The sequence below is a fragment of the Sorex fumeus genome, unplaced genomic scaffold, assembly GCF_029834395.1.
Source record: "Sorex fumeus unplaced genomic scaffold, SorFum_2.1 ptg000003l, whole genome shotgun sequence".
In the NCBI taxonomy this organism is placed as follows: Eukaryota; Metazoa; Chordata; class Mammalia; order Eulipotyphla; family Soricidae; genus Sorex; species Sorex fumeus.
Window position 1 is genome coordinate 60,962,701 of NW_026606060.1, and position 26,300 is coordinate 60,989,000.

Here is a 26,300-nt window from a genome sequence, read left to right on the forward strand (position 1 = left end):
CATATAAAATGAATTTGAGTATGTAGTATGTGCCTAGCATAGGGTGTGAGTCACACAGAAGTGTTTGCTGTCATCAACAAGTGGTGGCCCAGTGGGACATGTGGTAGTGATGCCCACAGGGCAAGACTGAAGTGGACAGTTCCGGAGGCAAGTACCATGGCTCCATCACGTCCTCAGGGACCAGACGCTTCATTCTACTCTACCTTGTGCGGTAGCTTTGGGCTATCTTTCCTCATGGCGACAGAAAGGCTGCAAGAGCTCCAGGCAGAAAGGCCATACTTGGTCAGCACCCCAAGCAGGAAATACAGAGATGGAGGCTTGTGCAGCTCTGTTCATGGGAGGGGCATGGGGCTTCCTGAGAAGCCCCAGTAGATTTTCTTCCAGCTAGAACTGGGTCAGAGCTCCATCCTTCACTGCAGCAGCAGGGCTAGGAAGGAAGTCAGCCCTTCCTGCCCAGTTGAAGGAGGCCGAAGTGCAAGGGGCAGGCTGATCTGGTCGGGGAGCACTGACCTCCTGCCACAGTCTGGAGCCAGGAGTTTCACAGACACCTCAGGAGGGGCAGGGCTGAGGGGACGCAAGAATGAAGCTGTATTCAAGCTGGAGTTGAGTGTCCTGTGACTCGAAGGAAGAAGGGAACAGGAGGACCTTCCTAGCCTCCTGGCTATTACCGTATTTCACCGCATATTCAGAATAATCAGACTATTACTGTATTTCAGCACACAAGCATGACCAATGCATCATCTTTGCACCCTGCATTTAAGTAATGCCATCAGAAGTGGTGAGAGTGGGCATCCTTGTCTTGTCCCTGATCTTAGAGGGAAGGCTCTTAGTTTTTCCCCATTGAGGATAATGCTGGCTATAGGTTTGTGGTAGATGGCTTTGACTATATTGAGGAAAGTTCGTTCAAAGCCCATTTTGGTGAGAGTTTTCATCATAAACGGGTGCTGAATCTTGTCAAATGCTTTCTCTGCATCTGTTGATATGATCATATGGTTTTTATCTTTTCTTTTGTTAATATGATGGATTATGTTGATTGATTTCCCAATGTTAAACCATCCTTGCATCCCCAGGATGGATCCCACTTGGTCGTGGTATATGATCTTTTTAATGAGTTGTTGCATTCTATTTGCTAATATTTTGTTGAGGATATTTGCATCCGTATTCATCAGGGATATCTGCCTGTAGTTTTCTTTCCTTTTTTTTTTGTGGTGTCTTTGTTTGCTTTTGGTATTAGGGAGATATATGGCTCATAGAAACTGTTTGGGAGAGTTTCTGTTTCTTCAATTTCCTGGAAAAGCTTGAGAAGAAGTGGCAATGGGTCCTTTTTAAATGTTTGGAAGAATTCGCTAGTGAATCCATCTGGACGTGGGCTTTTGTTTTTGGGAAGACTTTTGATTACAATTTCAATTTCTTTGATATTAATAGGTCTATTCAGGTATTCCAGATCTGCTTTGGGTCACATCTACGTACTCCCAGCTCTGTTCTTAGGAGTTGATCCCCAGCGGTGCTGGGACTCGAACCTGGGTTCACCACATGCAATTCAAGTGCCTTAACCCCTATCCAGTCTCTCCAGCCCTATGGCACAATGGGAGAAAAGAAATGTTCACATTACAGTCATATCCCACTATTTTGTACAAAGGAAGGTGGAAGAAAAACATCAAATCTGCACGAATTATGTGATGCCCTCTCAGAGAGCCTAACCAGCTACCGAGAGTATCCTGCCCGCATGACAGAGCCTGGCAAGCTCCCCGTGGCATATCCGATATGCCAAACACAGTAACAAGTCTCACCATGGAGACGTTATAAATCGATGAACAACGGGAGGACAGTGCTACAGTGCTACAATTACGTGATTTGATGTGGTAAGCGAACGGGTTCGTAATTCAGTTCACTTTGTCCGATTCTCATGAAAGCTCATGCAGGCATCGCCCCCTCCCTGTAACCCTGTGACCCTCTCCCTGGGAAAAGGGTGGGGGGTGGAGAGCTGGGGCAGGAGCGTCTCTCCCTGGTGGGCCCAGCTGCACCCCTGCCCAGCCCCAGGCGGATACCCACTCCTGCCTCTGCCTCCGGCCCCTGCAGCCCACCAGGTGTCTCCGTTCCCAGGGTCCCAGCACCAGGTAGATGTGCTGCTTCCGGGCACCCAGCACCAGGCTTCTAGCCACCTCCCAGAAGCCTTGTTTCTCCTCTAACAATGAGGCGAAATCTTAAAATTCCAGGGCACTTGGTTACTAATCTGATTCTGGCCTCCATGTGGATATTCAATAAATACTTGTTAAATTCAACTGAATCGAGGTTTTATTGACTCAACCTTCTTGGAGCTTATGTAAAGCCCACGGAGATTTGTCTCCTGCTGCTAAGTAGGAAAATATATGAAGAGTGATATTCTCAATCACCCCAGATTTCCTCTTAATGAGCTTTATGAGTCCAGCATCAAGTGGGGGAGGTGGACGCGGTATGGGTGGAGTGGGGGGTGTCCCAGGAGAGAGGACGAGGAGGAAGGACGGAGGAGGAAAGAGAAAAGCCTTCATTGCTTTGTGATTTCTTCTAGGTCAACGTCCTTGCTAAACTTGCTAGCCCGCTACTGCCCTCCAGTGTTCATAGTCTGCAAGTGCATGCCCCAATTCCCGTTTTAAGTCCTGGAGACATTTAGAAAGATCCCAGACTTCAATTTTTATGGATAAGTCAAGTGCAGGCTGGTGCCGAAGAGATCCAAGTAGCACTCTGGGTTCTTCCTCATCTCTCTGCAACTCATTAAGAGCATTTCTCAGGAAATTTGAATCATAAAAGTTAGAGTACCCTAATGTTTGGTCATCGTTCTTTAGGGGGCCATGCTCCGGGGACCATATGTGGGGTTGGGGATTGAACTGGAGTTGAAGGCATGCAAGGCAAGAACCTCACTTCATATACTATCTATCAGGCCCCTACAATTTATTGATTTAATAAAATATTTAAGTACCACACGGACTGGAGCGACAGCACAGCGGGTAGGGCGTTTGCCTTGCACGCAGCCAACATAGCTGACCCGAGTTCGAATCCTCCGCTCCTCTCGGAGAGCCCAGCAAGCTACCGAGAGTATCTCACCCACACGGCAAAGCCTGGCAAGCTACCCGTGATGTATTCGATATGCCAAACACAGTAACAACAAGTGTCACAATGGAGACGTTACTGGGCCCGCTCGAGCAAATCGATGAACAACGGGAGGACTGTTACAGTGAGGTACCATATATTATTGGTGGGCTGGAGAAATAGCACAGTGGATAGGGCATTTGCCTTGCATGTGACTGACCCAGGTTTGATTCTTCCGTCCCTCTCAGAGAGCCTGACAAGCTACCTAGAGTATCCCACCTGCATGGCAGAGCCTGGCAAGCTACTCCTGATGTATTCGATATGCCAAAAACAGTAACAACAAGTCTCACAATGGAGACGTTACTGGTGCCTGCTCAGCAAATGAACAAGGAGAGGACAGTGCTACAGTGCTATATTATTGGTAATAGTATCCAAAATAAAGTTAACATTGACCTTTGGGCAAGAACACATAAGGATTTTAAAATAACACTGTTGCATTTTTAACTTAAAGTTTAAGAAATATATCTATATTACTTTCCCCCTGTGCCCTTCTAAAGAGCTATGGACAACAGATCCAAAGCAGATTTGGCCCTTTCTCAGAACTGATGATTGCTTCACGTACGCTGACGATTCTCTAGAATTCTCCCCAAGGAACTTCTTTGCTCATGGACAGGAAATGTGCAGAGGGAGTGTCATTGATCTGAGAAGACATATTTTCATCATTTCATCATTGTGCTGGTGAGGAGAAATGGAAAGTTATCTAGTCCGACATGCCATTTACAAGAACATTATATTAACAAAAGATTTATTCAAATATTTAATTGGAAGGAAACACATCTGGAATTGGTTTTATTGGAATTCATATAAAAGGGAAAGTGAATCTATTGGAACTAATGTCAGAACCAGTGGACTTTCCTCTGGAGCCAGAATGTTAACGGGCTGAGGCCTGAAAGTGCGCACATCTTTCGGGGTCGCTGGTTTTTTTGGTTCATAGCAGCAATTATACTTGATTGGTCCCGGCAGAACTTTGTTCTCAGCAGAGATGTTGGAGATGAATCATTTAAATTCCCTATGTGTTCCCTCCTCCTCAGGAACCGGACTGTAAGAAAGTGGCGAACAATCAAAAGAGGGGACATCCTTGCTTGTTATTCAAACACTTCAAAGGCTGGTTCTGCAACCACTGGTGGCTCCGCAGGAGTTTGGTGCTGGGGTGCTAGGGGCTAATTATTCTGGAGCCAACCAGAGCCACCTAGATGTCCACGTAGATCCCGTTGATCAAATAGTCCAGTCTCGAGTAGCGTTTCCTGTGGAGGGACTCTAAGAACTTTCTCCCCATGAGCACGAGGCCAATGGTCAGGAAGAGGACCCCCAAAACCAGGCTGCCCACGAGAAGCCACTTATCAAACGGGAGGCCGTAGTGCCCGTCGGGGCCACGGTCCAGGGAGGCAGCACCCAGACGCTGCCCGGCGTTCCAGGAAGAGGTTTCGCTCACAGGGGCAGAGTCCACACTGGATGGAGGGAGCGTCATAGCCTCATGGGTGGCGTCTGAGCTCCAAGGTAGGCTGGAGGTTCCCGGGAGGGGCGGCACGTGGGGGGCACCCTGCAGTCCTGTCGTTTCCTGAGAAGTGGCTGTCACCCCAGTCCCTCTCGTCCCTGTCCCTCTTGTCACTGTTGTCATTGTCGGGCTGGCTGGGGGCGATGTCACAGCTCCTGTCCAGACAGTGGCCTGGATGCTGGTGGGGGGCTGAGTGGGGACTGTGGTCACAGGTCCAGCTGCAGTGGCCGCCTGTGACTGAGTCACAGAAGGAGTCCCGGGAGCTACCGGATGCCGAGAGGCAGAGGTGGGAGGCCTCCCAGAAGCCGTGGCCACTGGCGTGGAGAGCACGGCACCATTTTCAGGCCCCAGCGGCATCGTAGTTGACTCCGGGGGAAAATGTGAACTTGCGGGACGGGCTTCGCCCTCCTGTCCCAGGATCCCCGGGCTGGCCGGGCCTCTCGGGAGCAGCTTCTCCAAGTGACCGGAGGTCCCTGATGTCTGGGACCGCACATCTTCCCTGAGGACATCGGTGGGCTTCAAGGAGCCCCTCGGGATTGGGGGCGAGGAGGGGGCTGCCTGGTCCCACTGGCCGGGGCTGGACAACTTGGGTCCGGCTGGAGGAGACAAAGACTCTGCAGACACAACAGGAAGAGAAGGAGAACTGAGCGAAGGCACAAACACGCCTGTCCCCGCGGGTGGTGTCGGGTCATCCTGCACATGCCACTGGAACGGAGACACGCTGGGAAAACGCTCGAGCAAATCGATGAACAAAGGAGGACAGTGCTACAGACAGGGCCAACTGCTCAGAGGTCCCTTCCAGTAGTGCTCTGGGGTCACCTTACAATACTGGGGAGTGAACCCAGGCCTCCTGCATGCAAAGCATGTACCCCAGCCCCTGCTTTCAAGGCCACCACCCTAGAGCCAAGGGTTACTCCCAGCTCAGTGCTCGGGGGTCACAACCCCTGGTGATGCTCAGGATCAGACGTGGGACCCACAAAACTCATGCTCCCACCACTAAGCCTGTGCTCCCACCCACTCCAGCCCTTTCATCCATCTACCCAGCGCATGTTTTCCTTGTTTTTGGCGGCAGGGGTGGGGGACGGGGGCGATTCAGGCCTCACTCTACCACTGACCTTCAGCCCCAACCCCCAACAGGTCTTTTCTGCTGTTGGCAAAGGTGCCAAAACAGACAGGAATTCGCCACACCTGCTGCTCTACCCCACCCCTGCTGTTTGTCATTGGGGTGCGGTGCTTTCTCTGGGTCACACGGAAGGGAGCCTCAGAGGGGGCTGGGTGTCAGCCTTGGGCCTGCAAGCCTGCTCGCAGTTACACTTCAGAGTGGCTTCATAAGTAAAAGACAGAGGGACTGACTCTTACTTAATTAAAAACCAGACTCCCAAGTTAAGTTACTCTATTTTTTTTTTTTTGCAGAGGGGAGGATGGGGGGGGGCACACCCAGAGCACCTGGCACAGAGCCAGGCTTCTCTCCTGGCTCTGCATTCAGGAATTACTCCTGCTGGTGCTCGGGGGACCATATGAGATGCCAGGGATCAAACCCAGGTCAGCAGCATCCAAGGCAAGCGCCCTCCCTGCTGGACTATCTCTCTGGCTCTTACTGTACTTCTGAATTCCTCTATTCCAGTCCCCGGTAGCGTGACATGCCACCAAGTTGCAAGAAGCAAGCAAGAAAGAAAAGTGAAAATAAATAAATAAATAAATAAGTGAGAGAAAGAATCTGGAGTTTTGACCTCCGTCGACGATCAAGAATCAGGGACGCTGTCTCGTTTGCCAAGGCATCAAAAATCAGATGGGCTGGTCATGTAATGAGATTTAGAGATGACCACTGGACTAGAGCCGTTATCGAGTGGATTCCACAGTATGTCAAAAGACTGTGTGGCCACCCACCTACCAGATGGTCAGACTTCTTCATCAAGATCCTGAACCATCGGTTTGAGGCTCTTCGTGTTCCTAGAAGAACAGACGCCATTGGGCTACGCTAGCATGTGACAGGGACGGATGAAGACGTTACTGGCGCCCGCTCGAGCAAATCGCCGATTACCGGGAAGTCAAGTGATCAAGTGATCAAATAAATAAGTAAAAAAAAAAAAGGAAAGAAAAGTAGTGCCAAGATATATGGTTTGATGGCATGAAGTGTACATGTCCTGTTGGACACTTTTGGTTCTGTAAATATTATCAGTCAGTGATAGGAAGTGGATATTCCTTGAAGCAAACCACGGGACTGATAACCTTTTTGATGTCATAGAAAACAGGAGGCGGGGGACTTATCTTTATAGGGAAATCACCAGTCAGATACACGGACAAATGGTTGAATAGCAGTTAAGTCCCTGCCGCTCTGAGCTGACGGCTCCCCCTGCTGGTTGTTGCAGGAACTGCCTAATTTTAATCTCTATTTTCTTCAGGAAAAGGTTCAGGCAGATGCCAAGTTCTGCTTTCTCTCACTTCTACTGGAGAGACTCTATCACCCTTTGACACTTGCATTATAACAGCAATAACACTGCAGAGGTATCTTCACTCTGAACAGTTTACATACCATTCTAGAGAATTTTCACTGAAAAACAAATTCAACTACAAATGCCTACCCGTGTCCCATCAATGGTGGACATTCCCTGTGGAGTGTAAAGTTGACATGTTTGTTTTCTCACATCACTGAAAAAAGAGAGAGATTTTCTCCGGAAGTTTAAATTTATTTCTGCATCTCAAATTTATATTTCCATTTCTGCATATAAATTTATATTTATATTTCCATTTCTCTTAGGTGGATCCAACAGATTTTTGCCTCCCAGCCACTTAGACACTCAGTGATAGCACAGCGGGTAGGGCATTTGCCTTGCATGCGGCCGGCCCGGGTTCGATTCCCAGTATCCCATATGGTCCCCCAAGCACCGCCAGGAATGATTCTTGAGTGCATGAGCCAAGAGTAACCCTTGTGTATCACTGGGTGTGACCCAAAAAGCAAATATATATATTACTTCGGGGCAGGGGGCTGAGCCATACCCAGTAGGGTTCGGGGCTGACTCCTTTCTCTGTGCTCAGGGTTCACTCCTCACGGTGTTCAGGCGACTTGTGTGGTGCCAGGGATCAAACAGAACCAACTTCATGAAAGGCAACAGCCTTCACACCCCGTGCTATCTCTCCAGCCCCATCACTGCTCATTTTATTTTAGTGGGGGCAGGATGCTCGCCACAGTGCTGGGGGTCACCTCGGTTATACCCATCAATGCCAGGGAGGGTGTATGGCGCCAGAACTCGAAACAGGGTGCCCACCTGCCATGCCCACACTCTGGCCCTCTGAGTGATCTCCCTGGCCCCATGATTTTCACTTTCTGTTTGATTTTGAGCCGATCCCAGTGGTGCAGAGGCTAAGTCCCGGCTCTTTGCCCGGGGATCACTCACGCTGGTCTTGAGGGCCCCTGTGTTATGCTGGGGATTGAACCTGGGTCAGCCACGTGCAAGGCAAACACCCTACTTGCTGTGCTATCACGCTGGCTCTGGTTTTTCACTTTTTAAACTATAGAATAAACAGCTTCACCCTATAGCTTCTTCTGGTTTGGGGGCTGTTTCTCTAGTATGGGTTTTAGGGGTGAACAGTTCTCTCTCTCTCTGACTCTCCCTCCCTCCCTCTCTCCCATCCTTCCTTTTGCTCCCTCCCTCCCTTCCTCCCCCTCCTCTCTCTCTCTCTCTGTCACCCTGGAACCCTGGGCCCTTATCCCAGTCTTGCTGATGCGGCTCTCAAGAGGCTTTCCTGGGTCTGGGGTGGCTTGGGGCAGGGCATCAGGTTGCCTTGGACCTTGGCAACACCCCCTCAGCACCGAGTGTGACCACTGCAGAGCCACAGGCTTCCAGGACCCCCAGAGCCACCACGAAGTGTGTGTCTGTGGTCGGTCACAGCACTGCAGGTGAGAGCCAGCACCCCAGCTGGAAGAGGGTCACCCCAGTCACAGCAGCGATAGCAAAGGGAAAGGGACCAAAACCCTTTCCATGGAAGGTGTGTGGGCACTTTCTAATAGAAAGGCTAAACCAAAGTACCCTCACTCGAGTCTGTCACAGTAAAAGGAAAGTTTGACATTTCATTCATTGATTTGTGCACGGGCGAAGGTTGGGCCAGCCCTGGCAGGGCTCAGGGCTTACTCTGGGCACAGTGCTCAGGGATCACTCCTCACAGGCTTGCAGGACCATAGGTGGTACCAAGGATCAAAAGGGGGTTGGCCACATGCAGGGCAAGTGTCTTAATCACTTAACCTCCAGTCCCTGCACTGCACTGCACCGTCCTCCTGTTATTCATCAATTTGCTCGAGTGGGCACCAGTAACATCTCACAACAAATTGTGAGACTTGTTGTTACTGTGTTTGGCATATCGAATACGTCACAGGGAGCTTGCCAGGCTTTGCTGTGCGGACAAGATACTCTTGGTAGCTTGCTGGGCTCTCCGAGAGGGGCAGAGGAATTGAACCCGGCTTGACCAGGTCAGCCACATCCAAGGCAAATGCCCTACCCAATATGCTATTGCTCCAGCCCAACCTCCAGTCCTTAATGCAGTAAATTTATTTATTTTGGGGTCTCCCAACTGGGGGAGATGATAGGCCATCTGCCTTGCTTGTGGCTGATCCAAGTTTCAGGCTCTCTCTGCCCAAGATTCTCCGAGAACCCACACCTGGTGCTACTGACATGTGTGTGCAATGGTGGGATGGGTGGGGTGGCACGCAGTACTGGGGATCAGACCTGGGGTCTCTCAGAAGTGAGGCATGTGGGGGGCGGAGCAATAGTACAGTGGGTAAAGCTCTTGCCTTGCATGCACTGTGCAGCCAACCCGGGTTCAATCCCTGGCACCACATATGGTCCCTCGAGCCTGCCAACAGCGCTCCCTGAGTGCAGAGCCAGGGACTAAGTCCTGAGAACCGCTAGGTGTGGCCCAAACCAAACTCCTCCTCCAGCACCTCTTCCCCCCCCCAAAAAAAAAGTGAAGTGCGTGCTCTAACCATCTGTCATACCCCTCAACCTGTACATCAGGCTTTATGGGATTTTTCTGGTGTATCATATTTGTTCTCTCCGGGAGCTTCACTGAGACTCCCCAGCTGGTGTTCTCCTCCTTTACCTCCATCAAAAGTAAAAAGGGTGTGATTGTGTTACCTGTGATTACCCTGTAACTCCTAAGTCCCTTCGCTGGTTTCAGTGGACAGGCGTCCTCACTGGGACAGAAAAACAGGTAGCAGTTAGGCTGGTTGATGGTTTTCCGAGTGTCGAAGATCATCAAGTTACACGCTTTGTCCCCTGCAAGGAAATATTTCGTAAGTGTCACCCTGAAATGCAATTTCTAAAGGAAACAGGGACCAGAAAGGGCGACATGGGTCCTGGTGCCCAGTGCGCGGCCTCTGCTGGCTCAGTGCCCTCCAAGTCATCTCCTCTCTTTTAATTTGGTCACATGAGGCAATTAAAAAAAACACGTGTTGGGGCTGGAGCGATAGCACAGCAGGTAGGGCGTTTGCCTTGCATGCAGCCAACCCGGATTCAATTCCCAGCATCCCATATGGTCTCCCAAGCATCACCAGGGGTAATTCATGAGTGCAGAGCCAGGAGTAACCCCTGTGCATCACCGGGTGTGACCCAGAAAACAAAATAATAACAATAATAATAATAATAGTAATAATAATAAAAGACATGCGTTCAAAAACTGGAATGATGGTAATCTGGGCAGCAAGGATTATTTGATTTTGGTTTTGTTTCTTGGCCATACCTGAGGTTTAGGGGTTACTCCTGGCATGGGAAGGAGTTTTTGTTTTTTTCTCAGTGCTCAGGGGACCATGTGGGATGCCGAGGATCGAACCCAGGTCAGCCACATGCAAGGGAGATGCACTCCCCGCTGTACTAAACTCTGGCCCTGAGAGGGATTTTTTTTTTTGTTGTTGTTTTTGTGTCACACCTGGCATTGCACAGGGGTTACTCCTGGCTCATGCAGTCAGAAATTACTACTGTCTGTGCTCGGGGACCATATGGTATTCTGGGAATCGAACCCCGGTTGGCCACGTGCAAGGCAAATACCCTACCCACTCTGCTATCACTCCAGTCTCCCCGAGAGGGAGTTTTAAAGACAGTGCAGGTGATCCTTTAGGGAGAGGTCTTCTGTTTGCTGAGGCTGAAGCAGCTGCAATGAGACTTGCTCTTTTGGGGGGCATTACGAGGGGTGGAGGTCAGTCAGGACACACCCAGTGGTCCAGGGGTGCTCAGAGGCTACTTCCAGCAAGGTGCTTGGGGGTCGCTTCTGGTGGTGCTCAGGGTCTGTGGGGTGTGAGGAATGAAAGCAGGCTTCCTCTATGCACCCTCCGAGCTCTCGCTCTCTCTCTCTCTCTCTCTCTCTCTCTCTCTCTCTCTCCAACCTTCACAGAGGTCATACTGCATGGCGGGCTCGTGATTGAAGCGAGACCCCCAGCCCCCACTGCTACCTCCTCTAGGTGCTGATGGGAGGCTGACCCCTTGCCTGATTATGGATGGATTGCACCAGCCCCCAGCAAGGCATGAATTCTCCATAGTTAGGCATTTGCTTCTCAGCTTGAGACTGAGGACCAGGTGACAACTGAAAAACGGTAATTAATTCACGGGGCTCACTCTCCTCTCTTCTTTCTTCTTTCTTCTTTCTTCTTTCTTCTTCTTCTTCTTCTTCCTCTCCTTCTCCTTCTCCTCCTTCTCCTCCTTCTTCTCCTCCTTCTCCTTCTCCTTCTTCTCCTTCTCCTTCTCCTTCTCCTCCTTCTTCTCCTTCTTCTCCTTCTTCTCCTTCTCCTTCTTCTCCTTCTCCTTCTCCTTCTCCTCCTTCTTCTCCTTCTTCTCCTCCTTCTCCTTCTCCTTCTCCTTCTTCTCCTTCTTCTTCTTCTCTCTCTCTCCCTCACCTCCCCCTCCCCTCATAGATGGAAGTGCTCAAGGTCTATTCCTAGCTCTGTGCTCAGTGACACCTGTGCTGGAGAATCCTCTGTGGTGCTGGGAATTTGAACCAGTGGACATAAGGAAATGTAACTCCTGTCTCTCCAGCCCTTGCTAGACTTCTTTCACTCAAAAGTGTCAGCATCTGGAATATTCAGAGACATGGCTCAGACCTGCAGTCGTATCCCCTGCATTGCCAGATGACCCCTCCGTCCCTGCCCTTCAGTCGGACATACTGTGCCCCAGACGCCTGTCACTTGCTGACCTGACTTACGTCACTGTGGGGAAGGGGACTTGCAATTTCAAAACCCAAATGTTAGGGTCTGAACAATATAGCACAGCGGGTAGAGTGTTTGCCTTGCATGCAGCCAACTGGGTTCGATCCTCGACATCCCATATGGTCCCCCGAGCCAGTCAGGAGTGATCCCTGAAGCACAGGCCAGGAGGAACCCCTGAGGATCTGGCCCCCAAAACAACAGTAATGAAAAAATCAAATGTTAGGGCTGGAGTGATAATACAGAGGTTAAATCCCCTGCCTTGTGTACAACTAACCCTGATTTGATCCCCAGTACCACATATGGTCTCCTGAGCACTGCCAGGAGGAGTGATCCCTGAGCACTGTGCCAGGAGTAAGCCCTGAATGCCTCCCCATATTCCAACGCCAATTTCCATTCTTTGAAATCTTTTATTTTGGGGACACATCTGGTTCTGGCAGGCGAAACATAAGCCCCAAGGCTTGGCGCCGTCTGATTTCCTGTTGGGTTTCATCTCCAAGACAAGCATGTATGCTGATTTTCCTCAGAGACAAAACTCAGGAGAAAATCACTCAATATTTTAGCGGCCTGTTTGATGGCAGGAGAGCATGGGAAGGAGTTTTTGTTCCAGCATCCCAGACGCTTGCCCAGTGTGAGTTACCCCGGCGCTTCTCCACCTTCCTCTCCCCAGACACCTGGTAATACATACAAACACACACACACACACAAACGCACACACATAGAGACAGACACACAAAGACAGACAGATACACACACAGAGACAGACACACAGACACACACAAACGCACACACACAAACACACACACACAGACAAACACACACACAAACACAAACACACACAGAGACAGACACACACACAGACACACATACAGACAGACACACACACAGAAAAACACACACACACACACACACACACACCAGTGACTCTGACTTCACTTTAGGGACAGGAGAGGACAAGTATGGAACATTCCCCATGAATTTTTTCACCCCACTTTTTTTTTTCGTCCTCTTGAGAGTCACTTATAAGAATTTTTTAGCCACACCAATCGCAGCTCCTTATGATTTTATTTTTTGGTTTGGCAGCCACATCTGGCAAATGCTCAGGAACTCCTCCTGGCAGTGCCCAGGGGTCATATGGGCTGGAGAACCCTACCCCTACCTACCTCTCCAGCTCCCCAGCTCCTTATATTAAAAAAAAAAATGCCTAAATGCTCAAGAGAAAATTCAGCGAGCAAGCGTGAGGCCTTGAGTCGGATCCCTGGGGCTTCCCACATGCTTCAAGTGTATCCCTGGGCCCTCTGGTACCTCTAGTGCAGCAATAGTCTCCAGACCACCACAGCCAGATGTGTGTGTGTGTGTGTGTGTGTGTGTGTGTGAGCACTTCAGCTACGGTGCCCCCCCCCACAAACCTTACAATGACGAATCTGGGGCGGCCCCTGCTGAGAACCCATGTGACCGCCATAGCCACCCCTGGCCAGGGTCAAACCAGAATGTGCATGAGGCCCAACTTGAGAGAGTGGCCACAGTGTGTGTGTGTGTGGGGGGGGGGGGGGGCTGGTCATCTAAACAAGCAGGTGAAGGGGGAGTCGAGAAATGTCTCGCTCTGCACGTGTGAGGCCCATAGTTCCTTCCCGGCACCCCAAGCTGGGAGCGACCCACGAGCACAGATATGAAAGGAGCCTCCAAGTATCCCAAAGCAAGCCCAGAGGAGTGGAGGGAGGGGACACCCCAGGTGAAAGGTCCCCCCATGCCGTGACTCACCTGAGATGTTTCTCGTCGAACAACAGGAGGCGATGCACTCCTGGGGGCCTGGAGTGTGTGTGGGCTCGCTGCCCCTGACGCCCCTGGCCAGCGAGGACTGGATGTCGATGACCACGTCCTCCAGGCTCTGGCTGAGGCACTGCAGGCCGGCGGCCGGCCTCAGGGTCAGGAAACAGACCAGGAGGACAGTGCAGGCCCGGCGCCTGGCACTGCACAGGCACATTCTAAGGTCCAAGGAGTCTTCGTCTTCACAGGTCAGGAATGATCCTCCTTCTCCTCCTCCACCTCCACTTCCTCCTCCTCCTCTTCCTCCCTCCTCCTCCACAGGGTCTGCCTTTGCTTCAGGACAATTGTGCAGAGGCAGGACACTGCAGGACAACAATAAAGAACTGGCTGTGAGTGGTACTGCTACCTTTCTTTTTTTCCCTGCAGTGCCTGGGATAAGATCCATACACCCACCCCCCCACACACACACACAAGCACGCACACACACGCACACATGGGCAAGTATATACTCTACCACTGAGTTACAGCCCCGGACCCCTGAGTTTTGTTTAACAAATTAGGGAATAAGATATTTCATGTCCTTCAAGTTGATATAAACAACGCACAATTTTTTTTTTCCTTTTGGGTCCTGGTAATGCACAGGAGTTAACTCCTGGCTCTGCGCTCAGGAATTACCCCTGACGGTGCTTAGGGGACCATATGGGATGCTGGGAATTGAACCCAGGTCGACCGCGTGCAAGGCAAACACCCTACACGCTGTGCTATCACTCCAGCCCCCTAAACAATGCAGTTTTTAGGGCAGAAAGAAACAAATTTCCCTAATTCTTTGGGCTTCAATTTGAGTAGATTTGAGACAAACTTCCAAGAAAAACTTGGCGAATTGGCTCCAGAAAGATTGAACAGGAGATGAGGCACAAGTCATGGTAGAAACCCTAGTTGGAGTCCCTGACACCACATACGGGCCCTGAGCACGGCCAGGTATGGTCTAACCAACCTCAAACCAGCCCGTCCCCTCCCCTCCAAATTAGCAAATGGGGTAGAAGACTGAGTTAAATCAGATGCTACAGGGGTTTGAGCAATAGCACAGTGGATAGGGCCTTTGTCTTGCATGCGACCAACCCGGGTTCGATTCCCAGCATCCCATATGGTCCCCTGAGCACTGCCAGGGGTGATTCCTGAGTGCAGAGCCAGGAGTAACCCCTGTGCTTTGCCAGGTGTGACCCAAAAAGCCAAAAATAAAAAAAAATTCAGGTGCTACAGGCCAGAGTGAAGTCCAGCAGGGAGGGCACTTGCCTTGCATGAGGCCAACCAGGGCTCAATCCCATATGGTCCCCCAAGCACTGCCAGGAGTGATACCTAAACATGGAGCCAGGGGTAAGCCCTGAGCATACCAGGTATGGCCCCCCAAAAACAAAAAAAGCTTTTCTTTCTCTATTTCATTAAAAAAAAAAAAGAAGTGAAACAGCTTATTTATTTATTTATTTATTTATTTTTTGCCGGCAGGGGAGGGCTATTTTGGTCACACCTGAAGATGCTCAGGAATCAGTCTTCGCAGTGCTTGGGGGACCATCTGAGATGCTGGAGATTGAATCCAGGTCGGCCACATGCAAGGCAAACGCCCTCCCTGCCATGCTATCCTTCTGCCCCTAAGATTGCCTTACTTCCAGCTGCCTCTCTTAAGTAGCAAACCCCAGGCTGGGCTGGCAAACGGTCTAATTCTGGGACTCAGCTGGAGAGAGTAGGCCAGCAGCCGGGAGGGCACTAACGCTCTACTGAAGAGAAGCTTAGCAACAGATTCCTAGTTTGGTGTTGCTTGGCGATGCTCAGACCCTACTCCCGGCTCTGTGCTCAGGGATCACTCCTGGCCATGCTCAGGGGACCATACGTAGTGCCAGGGCTCGAACTCTGGTCAGCTGTGCTCAAGGCAAATGCCCTCTCATCTGTCCTAGCTCTTCAGCCCTGTCATTTTTTTCTTGGCCATCCTAAAAAAAAAGTCACAATGCCAACCGCTGCAATAATAAGAAAATAAATAAAAACAAGGTCTTTATCACCATCCAGCTCTCAAACCACAACAGGGGCAGAGGAAACTTTATATGTTGCTGAATGAAAGAAGTCACGCTGAAAAGTGTCACTCCAACTAAATGACATTCTGGAAAGGGAAAACCAAAAACAAAACACTAGTTGCTGGGAGGTGGCGGAGAGGAAGGGGGAGTGCAGGGAAGGTCAGGCTGCAGAACTCCACAACACTGGGGTGGGCGTTTTCAGAAATGAAGAGCTGAATTAAGGGCCAAGGACTGGGGCACAGGCTTTGCGTTCGGGAGGCCCAGGGTTTGATCCCTGGTGCTGAATGGCCCCCTGAGCATCACCAGGTATAACCCCCCACCCCTACCTCCTTCCAGCCCTCCCCCAAAGAGTTGAATTCAATATTAGAAGCCAGGAAGCTTGTCTAGTGAGGTTTGGTTTCAATGTTGGGAATGTCCCCTAGCCTGCCCTAGAGGAGACCGGAAACCTTCATCCGAAATCTGTTCACACTCACAAAGTGCGTCTGGGGACTCAGCCAGGAGGAAATGGCCCTAATGCCCTTTTCTGCTCGCATTTTATATAAAAAGCAGCCCCTGGGCTGGAGCGATAGCACAGAGGGTAGGGCGTTTGCCTTGCACACGGCCAACCAGGGTTCGATTCCCAGCATCCCATATGGTCCCCTGAGCACCGCCAGGAGTAATTCCTGAGTGCAGAGCCAGGAGTAACCCCTGTGCATCGCCGGGTGTGACCCAAAAAGCAAAAAAAAAAAAAAGTAGCCCCTAAGGGTTACTGGCTGTGTCCCCAACACCAGAGAAGAAAAAAAAAACTCTGGGAGTGGGGGAAAGAACCCAAAATATAATACTTATGCTTCTTACATGCTAGTTTCCTTGCTAAAGTCTTTACCTATCTTTGTTTTATGGGTTTTTTTTTTTTTTGGCTCTTCGGATCACACCCAGTGATACTCAGGGGTATGACCTGGCTCCACACTCAGGAATTATTCCTGGCATTGCTCAGGGGACCATCTGGGATGCCAGGGATCGAACCCAGGTTGACTGCGTACAAGGCAAACGCCCTCCCCACTGTACTATCACTCTGGCTCTTTCCCCATCTTTATCATTTCATCTTTACAAGAACTCTAAGAAGGCAGATCCCATTTTCAATAAAGATGAAAACAATTGTGTGATAATACACTTCTTTACTAACCTACTAAATAATAAGTGGGAATGCCTAGGAACTGCCATGAAATTGAAGTCTCAGAAACTAAACATTTTTAGATAGGCACAATAAATAATGCTATAAAAAATATCTGTGATTTCTGCGAGGAAAATCCAGCTGGGACTAAAATTAATTTACACTACGGTAGCTTTTGCCTACTTGGTTCCTATTCAGCTACATTTGGGGGCAGCGCCCCACGGTGCTCGGGGGCTACTCCGGCCATCCAGACGGCTGGGGCTCTCGGGCCAGAGCAAACCCATCCCTCAGCCCGCCTACTTGTCTCTTAAAAGAAATGCTAAACTTTCAGTGAGTGAAACAGCACACTTGCTAAATTCAGACTTTGTCCTGAGGATGCCTGCGCTCCCCTGGGTACGAATTTAGCACAGGTATCTTTTTACCACTGCCACAATTTGCAGGTTTTTTTTTTCCTAGTCCTAAAGAAAATCAAATGAAAACAAAAGGTCAGGGAGCCAGAGTGACAGACACAGTGTGTACAGCCTTTGCCTGGTTGGATGCCCCGGCACCCCATATGGTTCCCAGAGCCCCGCCAGGAGGGATCCCTGAGTTCAGAACCAGGAGTAAACCCTGAGCCCCGCAGATGAGGCCCCCAAACCAAAGCAAAGCAAAACCCCAAAGGGTTAACACTCTGCATGGAAGGAATTCTGACAGTGTTTCCGAAAGCTCTGGCAAAGGAACCTGAGCTGGGGAGCTGGCGGGAACTGTGTTTTCCTGTTGCTGCTTCCTGGACAAGGGGAGCGCTGCAACATTTGATTCAGTGAAAGAGGGAAACTGCATTTATCCCTGGAGCAATTCGTCGGAGGCACTAAGAGTTAGATCTTCAAGGTGCCAACGTCAAGGTCCCAGCTGAACCAGGGAAGAGGTTGCAGGTGTGCAGGAGGGCAAACAACCTGCGACTCTCTGCTGATAAGGCCCTCACACCTGACTGGGTCAGATGTCCGAAATCCTTTCCTTCAGAGCAGAAGCCCAGAGAAAAGTTACGGGGCTGCTGGTGGGCACACACAACACACACATGCATAGCAGAGAGCCGGAGGATTAGCAGGTTCAGGAATGAACAGAGAGCACAGCGGGCAGTGCGCTGGCGTGGCCCGCGACCCACCCGGGTTCAACCCCAGCACCCCATATGGTTCCCTGAGCACCGCCAGAGTGGTCTCTAAGCACAGGGCCCGGAGTCAGCCCCTGAGCACCGCGGGGTGTGGCCCCTAAACCCAAGAGAGGATGAACACAGGAGAGAAGTACCAGGACAGAAGAAGTAGGGGGGGGCATGAGCCCGTCGGGAAATACATGCCGCTCCCCAAACTCTCTGGATCCTCCCCTGAGGACGCCCAGCATGGGTGACACCGAGACAGCTGTCCCCCCACTTGCTGGAGCTCCCCAACGGGCGCCCCGGCCGCGCCCCCCGAGATACCCCACTGTCCCCACCGGGTCCCGGGGACTCTGCAGCTGGGCTGTAGGGTGAGGAAGGGCAACCTGGCGGGGATGCACGGGGCGATGCCGCCACGCAGACGCGCGTGTACCTGGACGTCTGGGCAGCCGCGGTCCGGGGCGAGCAGCGGGCAGCGGGCAGCGGGCGGCGGGCGACGGGCAGCGAGCTGCGGGTGCTTGGCCAGTTCCTGCTTCCGCCGCAGGCGCCGCCGCCGCCGCCGCCGCCGCAGGTCGGCCGGGCCGAGGGGGGCGGGAGTGGTGCTTTCCTGCCCTGCAACCGGGAGCTGCCTGCCGGCCACTTAGAGGCGCGGGGCAGCCGGGGTGGACACCTCCTGCGTCCCCTGCACAGCGCGGAGGAGATGCGCGCCAGGTCGGCTGGCCCAGGAGTTTGCAGCAGCAAAAACACCTGTGCTGGTGATCAGCTGCCCCTGGCGCCGCGCGTGCGAGTCCACTGCATCTCCCCGAGGGCATCACCTTACCTGGTGCCAAGTCACGCGGGCCCTAGTCGCCCAGTCAAGGCACGGGGGCGCTTCCGTTCGGGTTGAGATGGTGCAAGAGATAAGCGCGCGCCTAGCAAGTCGCAGACTGAATAAGCCCCTGATACCCCAAGGCTTCCCAACGCCCAGCACCCTGGGGAGAGGCTCACATATGTATACTTATGTGGCCCGAGAGATAGTCCAGTGGGTTTGGCTCTTGCCTTGCACACAGCGACCAAGGATCATTCTCTGACACCGCATACGGTATTTACCCCAGCACTGGCAGGAGTGATCTGTGAGCACAGAATCAGGAGCTCTGAGCACCGCCAAGTATGGCAACAAAACAAAAAAATTAAGGAAATAGTCTGGGGATTAAGTATTTACTTTATACCCCCCAAACTGGGGGTTCACGCTCAGACATAGCCAGGGGACACCCCTGAGCACTGATGCAGTGAAGACTCTACCCCCAATTATTTTTTTGGCTTTTTGGGTCACACCGGTGATGCACAGGGGTTACTCCTGGCTCTGCATTCAGGAATTAGCCCTGGCGGTGCTCAGGGGACCATATGGGATGCTGGGAATTGAACCCGGGTTGGCCGCGTGCAAGGCAAACGCCCTACCGGCTGTGCTATTGCTCCAGCCCCACCCCCAATTTTTAAAATGGAAATTAGGGAAGGCATTTGCTTATTGATTACGATTGTAAGGAAGGAAAACTGAGTTATAGTTTTCAATAGTATACCTGGAATGTATTATGTACTGTCAATATTTAATTAAAATCTACTTGCTGGTTGAATGGAAAAGAATTCATAGGGCACAGGCCGTACAGGCGAGTTTGAGTGATTGCTCAATCCACACCCACATCCAAATGCACAAATACAAATGCACATTCATAAACCACTGTGACTTGGGTTTTCTTTTGCTTGGGGGCCACACCCAGCGGTAATCAGGTCTTACTCCTGGCTCTGCTCTCTCTGCTCCGCTCTTTGGGATCACTCCTGGGGCTGAGGGGACCAGGTAGGGTACCTATAGGATACCAGAGTTCCAACCAGGGTGGGTTGCATTCAAGGCAGTGTTATTGACGTACTATCGCTCCCACCTGGAAGTGGTTTAGTTCTGCACCTCGGTTGGTGTGACAGTGTTTTCAAACCTAAAACCCTCAGCAGCTGTGGATGAGTTCTCTAAGCTGGAGACAACCAACAGCGAAATATAATTTTAACGAAACCGACAGGAAGAGTGTTGGCAGAAAATACTCACGAACAATGAATGCTTCGTTGTGTGAAACTAACTCTACTAGCTTTAGCCAGAGGAGGACTCATGCTTTCTTTGTACTCATATTGTGAAAACTTGCTTTTAAAGGTCTAGTTACCAAAGAAAAGGAAAAACCACCACGCTTTTCCTGATGTGACAAGAGACAATAAACTTTTTTTTTTTTTGCTTTTTTGGATCACATCTGGTTATGCACAGGGGTTCCTCCTGGCTCTGCACTCAGGAATTATTCCTGGCGGTGCTCAGGGGACCATATGGGATGCTGGGAATCAAATCCGGGTTGGCTGCGCGCAAGGCAAACGCCCTACCCGCTGAGCTATTGCTCCAGCCCCGACAATAAACATTTTACCTCAGCAAACCTCTGTTTGAGGACTGGAATAGAGAGAGAGAGTACATTCCCTGCTACACTCCCTCACCCAGGAAACCTGGTACCTGATACATTGAACCTCCTGTCCTGGAAATGTTTTTTATTTGTTTGTTTCCTCAGTCCTGACAAGTGAATTGAGGACACTGTTAAAACATTGGTTTTTTTTCTTTTCCTTTTGGGATTTTGAGCCACACTTGGTGGCGCTCAGGGTTTACTCCTGCTCTACCAGGGATCACTCCTGGCGGTGCTCAGGGTACCAAATGGGCTGCTGGGGAAGGAAGCTGGTCTGCTCTCTACCCACTGTAGCATCTCTCTGGCCCTGTGATGAAGGACTGATCAAGGAAAACTTTTCTATTAACGTGAACTAGGTATTTGAATTAGAAAGTATACCCACTGCCAGTTCATTGTCTGAACAGATTCCTGACCCTGTTCTGACATTGAGAAGTCCCATGTGGAGGGAGATTTTGTTTGTTTGGGGGCTCACCCAGCAGTGCTCAGGGACTACTCCTGGCTCTGAACTGGACTTGCTCTTAGTGGGCCAGGGGGTACAGGGACCAAACCTGTTCGTAATAATGCACTCAGCCCTGAAAGTTATCTCTCTGGCTCAAAGTTTAATTTTTTTTAAATTTTAATTTGTTTTTGTCTTGGAGCCCCATCAGGGCTCAGGATTTTTTCCTGGCTCTGTACTCAGGCATCACTCTTGGCAGTGCTCAGGGGACCATATGGGGTGCTGGGCATCGAACTCAAGTGGGCAGTGCAAGCACCGGCCATACTCTATCTCCCAGACCACCAAACATGAAGCTTTTAAAGCATTTCATCCAGAAACCTGTAGGAGAAATGAAAACCCAGTGAGACCCGGGGTCTACCTTCAGGGTGACACCAGCTCAGCGGGGGAGACAAACACATCAGCAGTTGTGTATTTTTTGTTTTGCTTTGTTTTGTTTGGGGGCCACAGCCGGCAATGCTCAGGGGTGATTCCTGGCTCTGCACTCAGGATTGATTCCCAGTGGGGGTTTGAGGAACCATAGGTGGTGAGTAGGTGGATATAACCCAGGTCAGCCACCCGCAAAGCAAGCTTAACTTAGCTCTGAGCTAAAGGATCACTCCTGGCAGGGCCTGGGGGACCAGCTGGGGTGCCGGGGACAGAAGCCCGGATGGCCACATGCAAGTCACTGGACTGTCTCTCCAGCCCCACAAAGTTTTAATGGGGGAGAAAGAGATGAGTAAGTAGTTTTGAAAAATGAATTAATTAGTGCTAACAAGCTTAAGCTACTCTTGGCTCTACATAATTGGTACTCTGGCAGAATGCCCACGCTCACCAGGCCTGTGATTAGACTGGCCATTCTCCTGCTGGTTTCTCAAACAACCATCGGCAAAATAATTGCCATTTGGCCCAGTCCACGGGTCTGACCCAGTTTAAGACAAGAAAGCAAAATGGTTTGCTTGTTCGTTTGTTTGTTTTTTTCCTATGATGGCATCTCTAACCTGATTTTAAAATAACTTCACTTACATTTTCTTTCCACAATGGATTCTAGGAGATAAGTCTGGAGGTGATTTCCAAGAAATGAAAGAAATGAGGTGGCCTTGAACAGAGCATAGGGGTAGAAGAGATTCTTGCTTGGGAGATGGAACGGCTGGAGGGCCAGGCTACATGAAAAACTGACATGGGGAGCTAGTCTGGAGTGGATATAATTAGCTCTAGAAAAACTTGAACGCATCCAAAAGAATAAGAGTAACCAGTGCTGGAGCGGATGTGGGGAGAAAGGGACTCTCCTTCATTGTTGAAAGGACTTGTCCTTTTTGATACTTTGCTGCAGGTGGCCAGTTTTATTTCTTTTTCTTTTCTTCCTTTTTTCTTCTTTTTGGGTCACACCCGGCGGTGCACAGGGGCTACTCCTGGCTCATGCACTCAGAAATCACTCCTGGCAGTGCTCGGGGGACCATGTGGGATGCTGGGAATCGAACCCAAGTTGGCCTCTTGCAAGGCAAATGCCCTACCCGCTGTGCTGTCGCTCCAGCCCCTCAGTCTTCTTTCTTATAGGGAAATCTGACCCACCTGTCATATTGGCTCTTAAGGAACTGCTGTTATAAGCAGCTCATCAAGAGTTGAATTTCATGCAGCCTTGTTGGGAATACGGAAAAGGAAGAAAGCCACAGGCCTGCTGTTAAGTCTTGGGAAATTCTGGATGACTCTGCACAAGCAAAATGACTTGAAGTTTATGTCCAGACACCTTTACCTCCATCTTCAGTTAACTGAATGTTGTATAATAATCCTTTTTCAAAGCAGGGTGGAATGTTCTGGTTTCACCACAGATTTTCTACTCAATTCATGTTTGGAATTGGCTTCAAGATTCCAAATCCCCTTTGTATATAATCTTATTATTTTGCTTTTTTAAAAGTAAAATCCTTGGGGTTGGAGAGATAGCACAGCCGTAGGGCGTTTGCCTTGCACGCAGTCGACCCAGGTTCGAGTCCCAGCATCCCATATGGTCCCCTGAGCACCGCCAGGAGTGATTTCTGATGCAGAGCCAGGAGTAACCCCCGTGCATTGCCGTTGTGACCCCCCCCAAAAAAAGTAAAATCCTCGTATAAATCATATTAAAAACCCTTGTATTAGTGATTTATGTTCAGCATTATTTGATTCACTTACCATTTTAGAAAGAGAACTATTTAGTTGTGTTTTAAATAAAAAATGGCATTAAAAAAAAACTTGAATCCTGTCTTTTTCATTTAAACACTGTGCAGTCAGGAGTCAATCCCTTATCCTCTCTGTAGCATTGGGAAAGTGTGACTGACTTTTAAAGAAGGTCATTGGAAGTCAGTGTGTGTGTGAAAGTGTTAGCTGTACACTCAAAAAAGATGGTTCCATTGCTAGTTGTTGCACATCGAGGCCTCATGGGTTGCTCTTTGCTCAGAATTGATTCTAAGGATGTTGAAAGGCACGAAGTTCAAATGTTTCCTAACTCTAAATCCCATCCTGTAGAATCTATTATAGACCCAATCTAAGAACCAATCTAAATGACCATCACTGTCATTGTCACTGTCCTCCCATTGTTCATCGATTTGCTCTAGCGGGCCCAGTAATGTCTCCATTGTGAGACTTGCTACTGTGTTTGGCTTATCCAATACTCCTGGGTAGCTTGCGGGGGCTCTCCTAGAGGGGCGGAGGAATTGACCCTGGTCTGTAGGGTCAGCCCCGTGCAAGGCCAACGCCCCACCGCTGTAGTATCTATGGGAGAATCTATTATAAATACCCATTTAATTTTCTTGCCACCAAAACGTAAGCTCCCCAAGGACTGGGTCTCCTTCGATCTTTTTAATATGTACGTTAGAATTTTCTATTTATCTCTATCTCATTTCCAAATCCCTTCTTCACTCCGGTAGTATTTGCGGGGGTGGGGTGCTGTGGAGGGGGAGGATGGTCTTTCACTGCCACATTCTCCGTTTTTGGAACAAAAACAGGAGTTTGGCATTCAGACAGTTGTGGACTCCAATTCTTTCTAGCAGCTTTCTCCGTCCAACTTGCTACACAGAATTTACAATTTCCCAGTATAAACACATAACAAACCCTTAGACCGTACCCCTTACACTAATATATCTTTAGATATTAAATTTCATCTCAACTGATGCGATCTCAATTCATTTGATCTCACTCTGCCCTCCCACCCGCTCTCGCTCGGCCCTTCCGCCAACCAAAACCTACTCCCCCGCTGATAAAGCTCTTAACTCGAAAGATAAAAAGTGCAAGTTCATTGGGTGACGCTTAAAGGAGCCGCCTCCGTCCAGCCGCGAGAGCGCGGGGGACCCTAGTGCCGGTTTCGGCGGGTTCGGGCGGTCGGCTCCTTTAAGACGGGCCACGCCCCCCACCCCCATTCGCCCGGGCCGGGGGGGCGGGCCCTGTCACCCGGAACTGACGGCGCGCGCAGCCGGCGCGGCCAATCCGCGTCCCGGAAGGAGCGAGCGAGTGGAAGCGGCGCCGCCCGGCGGCCGCTGGCGCGTTGGGAGCGCGGCGTCCCCCGCCCCCGGCCGTGGGTCCCCCTCCCCGCCCCCACGCCGGAGCCCCGCGGGCGGGCGCTGTGCGCCGCGGCCGGGCCCCGAGTCGGGCCTCCCCGGGGCATGTAGCGTCCCCTCCAGCGCCGCCGCCGCCGCCGCCTCCGCCGCCGCACGGTGCCCGCTCGTCCCGCCGCGCCGCCGCCGCTGCCCGCGCCGCCCGCACCATGGGCAGCGAGCAGAGCTCCGAGGCCGAGAGCCGCGCCAACGATCTGAACTCCTCAGGTCGGTGCCTAACCTTCACCTTCCTCGGGGGCCGGCCACGGACCGGAAAAACACCTCCCGATTTAAAAAAAAAATTGCATTTTTGGTTCGTCTTAAAAGCAAAAAAAAAAAAAAAAAAAAGAAAAGAAAAGAAACCCCAAAACGAGAGATGCAAACATGTCTTGCCAATCTGCCCCAGCCTTGGCGTGGAAGCGAGTGTGGCCAGTGCTGCCAGGCTGAGCCAACCCGGGCGCCCCCGCTGCCCCAGCGTCCGTTTGCAAAGCAGCTGTTTTGTGCCAGCTGCCTCCTCCCCAGCCGGCTAGGACGGCCTCGTTGAACTGTGGCCTTTCTTGATGGACAGGGCGAGATTGGGTTCACACCTTGGGGTGCCTCCTCCGAGACAGAACTACTAAGCACAGGTTAAACAAAACAAAACAAAACAAAGCAACCCCCTTCTCCCCCTCCCCACCCCCCAAAACCGGGTCTTTTTTGCAAAGATGCTGCGTGAGCGCTGTACGCTGCTTGCTGGTTGAGCCCCGTTGGAGGCGCGTCTCGGGAATTTTCCCCATCAGGAGACAGTCTCAGCCCCCCCGTTTCTGGTGCTGGAGAAGCTTCGCAGGAGGGCAGGAACTGGGATGGGGGAAACCTAAGTATCTTCCCCGGCAAGCCCGTCCCCTCCCCATGATTTTGGATTTCGCTCAGCGTTTGTGGGAGGAGTGGGAGAATTTCTATGCCTGGTATCTACTGAGCGCTCAGTAAATCAAACCGTGCATGCTTCCCTCGGCATCAGTTACTCCTTTTGTTTGTTTGTTTGTTTTTGTCTTAATCACAGACAACTGGCAGGGCTTTGGATAAGCGCTGGGGTCGGTCGCGAATTCAAATAGGGTGCCGGCCAGGGCGTTAAAAAAAAAAAGTGCCGCCACTGGCGGTGAGCTGTTCTGTGCCCAGTGGGGTCTGTAATTCAGAAATGTGGAAGCGGAGAAGTCAAGGGGTGTTGCATACTGAAGTGTGACTGTTTCAAACCCGCATGCTGGGGGCGTGGTGAGCTGCAGCTACCAGTTCTGCTACTTTCCTGCGGTTCCTGGAAACCCCACAGTACTTATTACAGCAGATGCAGTCAGTGTTGCCTTTTGCTGTCCTGGCTTTCTGGCGGGCTCGGTCCCTTTTTGTTCCTGATTTATTAGATTCCCTACCCCTAAGACATACCCTGGGCTCCCCAAAAGCATTATGTTGAAGGAAGAGGTGCTACTTTGATATGCTTGTTCACCTAACTGCAGAGGCTTGAATATTACAGCATCCTAAACCAATACCAACCTAGGTTAGAGTTTTCCGAGTTCCCTGTGCCGGGTCCTTTACGTGCATTTACGTTTTGTCCTCCAAGTGGCGCCGTTTTACAGGCAAGGGAATTCAGGAGGCAGCTAGTACTCAGTCAAGTCCTGTTGTTGTCTCAGGCCTGGGCAAGAAGGAATCACTTAAGGTGGAGCAGAAAATATTTCTGCTCTGGGATCGGTCAGATGTTAGATAAATTCCCAGGACAGGTTAGAAGGCAATCCTTGGAAGAATAGTTAAAGTCGATTCTTTTTTCAAAAAAAATTTTTAATTTTTAAAATTTTTGTGTCATACCTGGCGATACTCAGGGCTTTCCCCCAGCTTTGCACTCAGGAATCACTCCTGATAGTGCTC

General features: G+C 50.8%; 2 protein-coding genes across 2 annotated transcripts in view; one reads left to right on the top strand and one right to left on the bottom strand.

Annotated features, from left to right (window-relative positions):
* Window positions 1–3,914: 3,914 nt before the first annotated feature.
* Window positions 3,915–13,815, bottom strand: MANSC1 (MANSC domain containing 1). Its single transcript, XM_056115221.1, has 3 exons — window positions 13,569–13,815; window positions 9,751–9,891; window positions 3,915–5,235 (listed from the first exon to the last, which is right to left on the bottom strand). The coding sequence occupies exons 1-3, from the start codon at window positions 13,789–13,791 to the stop codon at window positions 4,316–4,318; spliced, it is 1,284 nt and encodes a 427-aa protein (XP_055971196.1). The 5' UTR covers window positions 13,792–13,815; the 3' UTR covers window positions 3,915–4,315.
* A 10,672-nt stretch (window positions 13,816–24,487) lies between these two features.
* Window positions 24,488–26,300, top strand: part of BORCS5 (BLOC-1 related complex subunit 5) — a 64,073-nt gene continuing 62,260 nt past the window's right edge. Inside the window, exon 1 of the mRNA XM_056117478.1 lies at window positions 24,488–24,638. Within this exon, the coding sequence (XP_055973453.1) occupies window positions 24,581–24,638 (58 nt within the window). The 5' untranslated portion in view covers window positions 24,488–24,580. The remainder of the gene's footprint in view (window positions 24,639–26,300) is intronic.

Bases quoted from the DNA above. Each gene is read 5' to 3' on its own strand.
- MANSC1 (XM_056115221.1), bottom strand. From the start codon at position 13,791: ATGTGCCTGTGCAGTGCCAGGCGCCGGGCCTGCACTGTCCTCCTGGTC. The intron at 9,892-13,568 runs GTGAGTCACGGC...ATTTCCTTGCAG, and splicing joins TTCGACGAGAAACATCTCAG to GGGACAAAGCGTGTAACTTG. The intron at 5,236-9,750 runs GTAACACAATCA...TTGTGTCTGCAG, and splicing joins GAGTTACAGGGTAATCACAG to AGTCTTTGTCTCCTCCAGCC.